At 37.9% G+C, this 9787-nt stretch overlaps 1 protein-coding gene across 6 annotated transcripts in view; it reads left to right on the forward strand.

Annotated features, from left to right (window-relative positions):
- The window catches only part of cita (citron rho-interacting serine/threonine kinase a), a 46859-nt gene extending 37079 nt beyond the window's left edge, over window positions 1-9780 (forward strand). For all 6 annotated transcript variants that reach the window (XM_077573161.1, XM_077573163.1, XM_077573160.1 and 3 more), the window contains 3 exons: window positions 363-545; window positions 3081-3453; window positions 8128-9780. In XM_077573161.1, the coding sequence (XP_077429287.1) occupies window positions 363-545; window positions 3081-3453; window positions 8128-8151 (580 nt within the window). In that variant the 3' untranslated portion in view covers window positions 8152-9780. The remainder of the gene's footprint in view (window positions 1-362; window positions 546-3080; window positions 3454-8127) is intronic.
- Window positions 9781-9787: the final 7 nt, after the last annotated feature.

Raw genomic sequence — 9787 nt, forward strand, 5'->3', positions numbered from 1 at the left:
TTGTTTAATATTAGCTATACTGTAGGTGGACATATGAATTAACAGTCACACGTATCTTTGTTTATTTCATAAAGATGCAACTTAACCAATGTTTAAACAATAACTGTAATACGCTCTCTAAAACACATGTGAAGAAATAGAATGCTCTTCTTGCCGTGCCCTAAAAGTGTGTTTTGTTGCATTATGTACGTTGTTGTTATGGGGCGCTAAAGTGTATTGTTCAGGAACAAGGAACAGAACAAAAATATATTGTGATTCTAACCACACTGTGTGTGTATGTATATTTTTTTCTTTCTTAGTATTTCTGACAAAATCCCATTTCTACTAAAAAACAGTGTTCTGAGCTTTTCTACTCTTTTCAGGTCCCACTCATATGCGCACCTGGATATTCCAAACCCACGCTACCTTGGCCCAGCCATCTCCTCCGGCGCCATTTACTTGGCCTCATCATATCAGAACAAACTGCGAGTAATTTGCTGTAAGGGCAACTTGATTCAGAACCAGGATGGTGGAGGAGACTTGCAGCATTGCGGCTCTGGGCGCAGGTGAGAAACGTTTGTTTTCACTCAGGATGTGGACTGCACTTTTTTTTTTTCCTCCTTCAGCAAGTTGTAATTGGGCAAATCATTTAATGTTTTTACAACAAAGTCTGGTTACGTTAATTGTAGAGGTAAACAAAGTAACAACAAACATCCAATCACCCTGAAATGAAAATGGGAAATTTTGGATATTGATTGAGCTTCTACACCTTCAAGTTAGATTTAGCATCTGTTTAATTCTGCAAAAAGTTGAATTAAATCCACTTAATTTGTCTATAAGTCAACTCTCATAGAGAAACCTTTCTGATTGATTGTTAACTATGTTGAAGGGAAAAAAAATCTGCGAATGCTGATGTAAAAGTAAAATTTTGCTTTTTAGTTCATCTTCTGTTTTGTGTGTTAGCATTTGTTATTCACTTATCGTTGGTGATGGTTGGTCCGCCACAATGCCAAGTAGGTGATGACACTACTGGTGTGGTTGGCACTGCAGGGCACAGGTTTGCATGCATAATTGGTGATGGTTAAGTTTGAACTTAGTTTTTTTTTTTTTTTTCAGTGACAACTGCATTTTGCTTTTTTTGCAGGAGGAAGAAATCATTTTTTATATGTAATAAATCGTAAAATAACTTAAAACAATCACTTATAATATAACATGTAAATGTTGGAGGAGAGTTAATTAAATAAAGACTAAATGTGTGATTTTTATTTTTTATTTTTTTTTATCATGTGAGTGATCTCTTACAATGTGATGCTTGCTTTTGAGAAGTCATTGGCCGCTTAGTGAACATAGACATACCCTGCAGTTGACTGGCAACCGGTCCAGGCCAGTCTGCTCAGACAGCTCGGATAAGATCCAGCTTCCCTGTGACTGAACTAGATAAACAGTAGAAAATGGTGGGATGGGTGCTTGCTTTTGATGGAGTTACCACTGGAAAAAAATGCTGATGTTAAAAACCCTGAGCTCTTTTCCAAAGCCATTTGTATTGAATTTTCTACTTGTTTCAATACACAATACATCAGCTTTTCCAATGAGTTTTCCCATGTTTAATCAGTTTAGCAACCTGAGTCCTGCATTGCCAAACAAAACCCGTGGCCATGAGTCCACCAAGCTGTCAGAGTACAGGGTTATAAGTTGTCTTTGTGTCTAACTCTATCTATAAATAAGGAAAACATCTTAAATCCTCTCTGATGAAATTCACTGTGTTTTCTTTTGACTTTGTGTTCCCATCCTAATCGCTGATCAATCAGTCGTGGAGCAGTAAACAAATTGCGTTGCTCTGTCCTACTGCAATTGCTGCCTTGGAAAGATCCCTTTGTGCATTTTTTTCACAATTTAAAACAGGTCCAAGGTGATTTCATACTGTATAACACCTTATTTTATGCTAATCGTGTGAATCCAAATAAACCTAATGCAGCTCTACTTACCTTTTGACTTTGATTTAATAGAAAGGGTGGCACACCCGTTGTGGATGTGAGTGTTTGAGACAGTGTAGTATATAGTGGTACTCTGGCCGTTGCTTGAAAGTGGCTCTGGATATTTGCCCAGCCAATCTAGCCAGTTATACAAAGTTATCTAAAAATTATACACACCCCTGTTCAAATGCTCAGTTTTTCTTGATATAAAAAATATGACACCAACATAAATTATATTTAAAAATAATAATTATTATTATTATTTGCCATTAGTGTGACCAATAAACCTGCACAACGCCACTAAATTTTTTTAAAATCATTTTGAAATATAATACAAACAAACAATTGAATTACTTTCATGCCCAGCACAAGTCTGGGCAAGGTTTTCCCTTTCTTTTGGTATTTTTGGAGACGCGCAGTAAGAAACGGGGAGTTTTCGGTGAACACAACCGACTAGCTTCACTTTCACTTTACATTCGGTGCGTGAGAGGCCCACAGTCAGCAACTTGAGTTTTTGTTGTTGTTTTTAGGTTTTGGGGGGGGATATTGGCAATTTATTTAACATTTACTGCTTATCAACCAAATATTTTTGTTTATTTGGTTTGCAAAAAAAGTAAACATTTAATTTAGAAATGATCACATGAAGGGAGTTTATTTTATACGAACTAATGTTTTTTAAACTGATTCAGTTGCTGATTTTGTGTTTTTCAAAGTACAAGCAGCAGTTTGCAAACTCTTTTCCCATTAAACACAAGATCAGTCTGCTTTTCTTGAAGAACAAATCAGAGAATAATTACTGTTGAGAGACTATGCTATATTAGTGGGAAAGTGCAGAGTGACTGACTCAGACACATTTTTTAGAAAAAGGAAGATACTGAAATAAAATATTGACAGTTTACTTCCACTATGGGTGGGCATGGGCCAATATATTTGTACAAACAATTAAAAAGTACATTATTCATAAAATTTCCCCTTTAATGGAAGGCTGCCACAAAAGTGGTGGATAAATTATTAATGTACAACTTTTGATAATTATTGTACAAAACAAGTTTTTCATTAGAATTGTTAGTCTAGATTCGCCATCCAGGACGCACTTCCTGTTGTTACCTTCCTCCTTCTCCCTAACAGCCCGAACAAACGAGGGCCTCCTTCCTACAACGAGCACATCTCCAAAAGGCTTGCCCACGGGGAGCCCGGCACACCCCACCGCTACCGAGAGGCCCGCACCGAGTTTCGACGTGACAAGTCCCCCAGCCGTCCACTGGAGAGGGAGAAGTCTCCTGGCAGGATGCTTGAGAACCGAATAGTCGCGTCTCCCGGCAGAGCCATGACCGACCCTCGTTTAGAGCGCTCCCCGGCGAGGGCCATGGCGGACCCCCGAATGGAGCGCTCCCCGGGGCGCATGATGGATGTTCGCAGGGAGAGGTCACCAGGTCGTTTTGAGGAGCGCCAGAGGCTTCATACTGGTTCTGGACGCACGCCAATCAACCCCGTTACCAAGGTCTGTTGATATGAAATACGATAAAACTCTAAAGGGGAGGTCAACCAAAAAAATATTATTATTTTTTGACAATAATATGTTCTATGCAGCCCCACTAGTCTAAATACTGTATTCTGGTTAATATTGTATTAGTGGAAAATGAGTTAAGCAGCAAAATCCAGCAGGTTTTAATCCATATCTAAAGGTGGCCATTTTGCCACTTGCTGTCGGTTGAAAATGACATCACAGTTGCTCAGGTCTCAGGTAACAACCATTCACAGCTCAGCTTCAGAAAACAGGTGAGCTGTGATTGGTCGTTTTCTGAGTCCTGAGCAACTGTGATGTCATCTTCTGTCGACAGCAAGTGACAAAATGGCTGCCCCCTGACATGGATAAAAATGGCTAGATCTTGCTTCAGAACTCATATTCCACAAATGTAATATTAACCAGAACATCGCATTTAAACTATTGGGTCTGCATAGAACATATTAAGAAATGTTTAAGGTTGACTTCCCCTTTAATATAGTGTTTCCCAATCTTTCATGAGCCAAGACACTTTTGTTTCATTATAAAAATGTCATGGGACACCGCCTGACAAAATGGTCACCAATTACGTACATTGAAATAGTGAGCATCTCATTGCAGTTTACTCACAAATTTACCTGCTCTGTGTGTAACATGGGCATGTTTAGTTGAACATCAGTTGAATGAATGGCAACAGGTTGATACGCAGGTTAATTGTAGCTTCTTCCATCTAGTGGAAGTGCGTATTTTGGATAGTAATTTATGAGAATGTAGAATAAACATGATGAATTGCTGTTTTTATAGTGGCTTCTTTCCAGTCTTTTGGAAGGAGCCAGAAGCTGTTTCCAGTATTTATGCTAATTTAATCTGTCTCCTGGCTGCAGCTTGATATTTACTATGAATAGGCAGAAGAAGAAAGGTCCATTGGTTCACGCTGCTCGCCGCTCGTTCATGCTACTTTTTCATGCGATTTGTGCTGGAGTGTGGTGGTTGCTGCCTGTCATTGTCACCTGACTCACCTCTCTAACTTTTGCTAACTAGCCGGATAGCTGATCCTCTCCTGGCGGACTTACTTCACTAGGTCAAGTTATATTGCCGCAGATGTGGTTAGTTTAGCCGGGGGGCTATCTGCGGCTCCGCGGACCGATGTCCCTCAACCGCGATTACCGCCTGACCGTGTGGTCTTGAGAGAGTGCGCAGGAGCTTCACAGCTACCAGCCGATCAGCGTTTGTGTGTGCGCGCGCGTGTGTGTTATACGCAACAGTAGTCTACTGTGTTTTTGTAACAGTATGACGTAGTCATAGTTACCGCCTGCTCATCGAGTTCGCTTCCGCATTATTTTATTTTATTTATTTTTTTACACTTTTTATTTATCTATTTTTTCCCCCTCGGCACTGAGACGGGGCGTCCTCGCTATCTGGTACAACATACACGATGCTGCCTAAAAAAACGAGGAAGTTGAGGAGATAAAGAAGGCGCTTGACTTTATGTCTGAAGAGATTGTTACTGTTGCTAAGCAGCAAAAATTGATACCGGACATGATAAGCGAGATTAAAACTTTGAAAAGTCAGAACGAGGAGAAGGCGAAGAGGATTGCGAGTCTAGAGGGCCATGTTGCTGAACTGGAGCAGTACACCTGCTTAAACGACACAATTGTCAGTGGATTAGAGACCAGACCCCGGTCTTACGACAGGGCAGTGGCAGGGACAGACGGGAGCGAGCCAACAAAAGCTGACATGGTGGGATTGGTGAAGCAACAAGTGACAACCTTCTTCCACAGCAAAGGCATTTCCATTGACAGCACAACCATTGAGGCTTGTCATCCTCTACCAAGAAAAAACAGAAGTGATTAACCGGCCATAATAATACGATTCACAAGCAGAAATCACAAAAATGCACTCTTGAAACAAGGAAGAAAACTGACTGACGTGTTTGTGAATGATCATCTAACAAAAAAAAATCAGACATTGCCAGAAAAGCACGCTTTTTAAGGAAGCAGAAGAAAATCCAGTCAACAAGGACAACAAACTGTAAGATCTTCATTAAGCTGAATGGGTCACCGGAGGAGGCCATAGTACTTACTGACCAACAGAAACATAGAGGAGCTGGACCATTATCAGTGACCCCGGAGGCTACTGCAAGAATTAAGACATAGATAAACACTGTGTGTCTTTCTGATCTGAAGAACCATGTATTCTGGCGCAGAAATTGACTGGGAAAAAGAAATGTGTACTGAGCTGAACTTTAACACATTCAAATTCACGGACCATCATTTACAGGACTTGGAGCAAGACATCGACCCCGAAAACAATTTCTTTAATAGCCTAAACAATAACTGCAATTATTATTTAGAGGATCAATTCAACAAGCATTCAAATTCAGGATATGGAATATCTAGAATTAATTTTAATAGCAGGAGTTTATACACCAACTTCAACAAGATGAACGATTACTTAAGTCACCTAAATAAGCCATTTAAGGTGATAGCCATATCTGAGACTTGGCTAAGCAAATGAAAAGGGTGAGTATTTTAAATGAGTATGAACTGAACTACTTAAACAGGCAGAACAAAAAAGGACGAGAAGTCTCTGTATGTTGATAAAGGATTAGAATGCAAAATAGTGGAGAATATGAATGCCATTATTGATGATGTGATAGAATGTATCACGGTGGAAATTTGCATGGGGAAAAAAGCAAGAATATATTGGTTAGTTGTGTATACAGAGCTCAGGGGTATGATATTGAATTATTTAATAATTGTATGAAAAGAATGTTTGCTAGTGGAAAAAACAAGGATGTGTTCATTTGCGGGGATTTCAACTTGGATCTTTTAAATCCTAATAAGCATAAACTAACTGATGAACTTATTGACGTAATGTTTAGTATGAGTTTATTTCCTTTAATCACAAAACCAAGCAGGCTAACATCTTATTCCGCCACACTAATTGATAATATATTTACTAACTGTATGGATAATACCTTGATTTGTGGATTACTCCTGAATTACATCAGTAATCATCTGCCAGTGTTTTTAAGGTATGATTGGAATTTTGTTATGTCTATGAATGTCAATGTGTTTAAATATAAAAGAATAAGAACAGAAGAATCTATTGACCGCTTAAGAAATTAATTACTAACACAGAATTGGAGAATAGTATATGAGGAGACTGACACTAACAAAGCATATGAAACATTCATGCAAATATTTAAAGCATTATTTGATAAGCATTGTCCATTAAAATGTTACAACCAAAATAAAAGATACAAAGAAAAACCATGGATCACGAAAGGGCTACAAAAGGCATGCAAAAAAAAAAAAAGAACACATTATACAGGGAATTCTTAATATTATGAACAGTAGAAGCAGAAAAGAAATATAAGATATACAAAAATATGTTAATTAATATGAGAAAATCTAAGAAAGATTACTATAATGACATATTGGACAAGAATAAAACAAACATTAAAGGCATATGGAATGTGTTAAACAATATTATCAGGAATGGTTCAACAAATACAGTACATGTTATCCTGAATTTTGTATTGAGGATAACAAAACATTAAATAATATGAATGATGTGGTTAATGGGTTTAATAGATTGGTTGTAAGTGTGGGGCCAAAACTGGCGGAACAAATTGCAAACCCACAGCCAGAAGAAGGGCTGGGGAGGGTCGGGGACTTTATTGATAGCAACACTAGCTCAATGTTTTTGAATCCTGCAACTGAAAAAGAGATTACTCATATTGTTGGCTGCAATGCAAGGGCAAAATTTCCACAGACTGGAAGGACATTGATATGTTTTTGATTAAGAAAGTAATTGATGTAATTGTAAAGCCATTGACCTATAGGGGCTTTTACAACGCTGGAACTTTTGGATAAATATTTTTTGCTAAATATACTAGGGAGGAATAAAAAAAAAGTGGTTGAAAGTAAAAAAAAATTAAAGGCATTTATGAATAATGAGTTAAAGTAATAAGTGAGGTAAAATCGGGATAGGACTAGATAAGCAGTTGCGTCATCCTATTCCATTTCTTTTGTAAATGAGTTTCTTTAGAAGTCATTACTATTGTTGATGGAGAACGAAAACAATTATTTCATCCTTGTTTTGCGGAACTACTTAAATGTCTGTTTGTTAGGTGTTTTTGCCACAATTGTGACATTATGCTTTTTTGTTTTATTGTCATTTTAAACATTTACAAACAGTCTCATCTTTGCAAGAAGGCACACATGTATCAGCCAAAAAATGCTAAACTATTTACTGCTTTGTGTAGCTGCCACAAATTTCCTCCTATGTCCAACTGTGATGAAACTAGGATACCAAAACCCATGTGTCTGTTGTTGTTCACTAATAGGATATGATTATTACGAACAGTCTCAGGCCAAACTATGCTAAGGTCATACAAATTGGATTTCAACTAACCAAAATTCTCCGTTATGGCTCTAGTGCAGTGGTTCTTAGCCTAGGTTCGATCGAACCCCAGGGTTCGGCGGAGGGCAAGACCTTCCTGACTCAAATAATCAATGATGATACATCTTGCTTGGCCAATGGCAATCATTGGCTGCAGATGATAACACTACATTGCTTTGCCTATCTGTGAATGTTGTGCTTGCGGCTGTTGTAATGGTACATGGAGTGATTTTGTTTTGTTTTTTTGACTCTGTTGGACAGGTATGGGACCAGTCGTCTGTTTAGGAGCCTCTTCTTTGACAGCGAGGTGCATCTTCAGGAAAGGCTGAAGAGCAAGAAATCACAGAGAATGTCACCAATTCACAACACTGCCACACTTTTGTTTTGAATGGCATCCAAGCAGGCAAGCCCACCCAAGAAATAACTTAACAGCTTTCAGAAGAAAGAGGTCATTGTTTGGGGAGCAAATCAATGTCCTCAATGCCATATGAACAACTTTTCAAGCAGGGTGTTTTTGCTGTCTTTTAAAATACCGGTAGCTGTGCTTTAAGTTGAATAAAGATGAAACTCAACTCAAGCCAGTTATGCTAGAAGAGATCAGCTGTAGCAACGCAAACCCTCACAATGCCGAAAACATGAGCAGAACCAATTCTGATAGAAAGAAGAATAAACGCGGGCTCCATCACAGCCACGGTAGCATTTTGTTTTTGTGAGCATCTGTGGCTGTCAAAGACGCTATTATTAACAGCTAATTACAATCTTCATTACTAATCTTCTGTTTGATTGGTATTGGTTATTTTAAAAAAACGAAATCAATAAAGCCACAAAGCAGGCTTGTCTCCCTGAGGACAGGTTGACATACAAAAAAACAAAAAACTGCACTACCCGCAATGCCGAGCAGCCGTGGAGCCGGACCTTTCTAATCCTTCAGAATGCTATCTGACTGTAAATAGACAAGACTTAATTTTATATACATATATAAATATATATTGAGAAGGAATTTCAAGGCTGGATAAGCCATGTCTATTTTTGTTAAAGAAAAAAAAGTGATAACTTGCCCTCTTGAATGTCTAATAAGTATTCTTTTAATACGTCCAAATGTCTATCAAAGTGAGTGATTGCATTATGGCTCAGACTAGTGTAGCGCCGCCGTTTTGTCAATGGCAAACCTATTTAAAAAAAAATTCTATAAAAAAAGAGAGATAAAAGCAACATTGCGTGACTCTCTTCCGTCTCTAAATTGCTTAAAGTAGTGGTTGAAAGTAATTTGATTTACCCTAGTTTGTCAATGGCAATGTGAAATCAACTTGAGTGTTTTCTTCTGCTTTTGCCTCATTTGGGTTCTGTTTTAATTCCACCATTCATCTTTGCACATTCAGATTTCTCTGTTTTAAAGGCAATACTGATAGTGTAAAATGCCAGTACGACACTCAAATATTTTGGACTGCCATTGAGCTTATTTTTTATTTATGTAAATCCTATTGTGACCTGTGACATACGTTACATTGTGTTTACACAAAGTAGATGCTGTATTTGAGGTTTTTTGACTTGTGTCAATCAATGAAGATAATGACTCTTCAACTTCATGACGCCTTGATAGTTTTCAATGTAAAAGCTTCTTTGAATGTATTGAAGTTGATGCAATTGGTCAAAGATTTTTAATAAAACCAAATACACACATTTCCTGCTGATCTAAATACAGTGAAGCCCCCGCTATATGTGATGCATGGGGCCTAACAAGCCCTGTGAATCGCAAAATATATATACGGGGTTTCACTGTTTAAAAACAACTTATTTTTTAATCATCCTTGTTTTATTTTTATTATTTTTATACATTTAAGTTGTATATTTCATTTCACTGATTGCTTCATTGCTTTCGGTCACAGAATATTAAATATATCCCTTCACTTTTAATTTTGCT

The sequence above is a fragment of the Vanacampus margaritifer genome, chromosome 8 (assembly GCF_051991255.1).
Source record: "Vanacampus margaritifer isolate UIUO_Vmar chromosome 8, RoL_Vmar_1.0, whole genome shotgun sequence".
Classification (NCBI taxonomy): Eukaryota; Metazoa; Chordata; class Actinopteri; order Syngnathiformes; family Syngnathidae; genus Vanacampus; species Vanacampus margaritifer.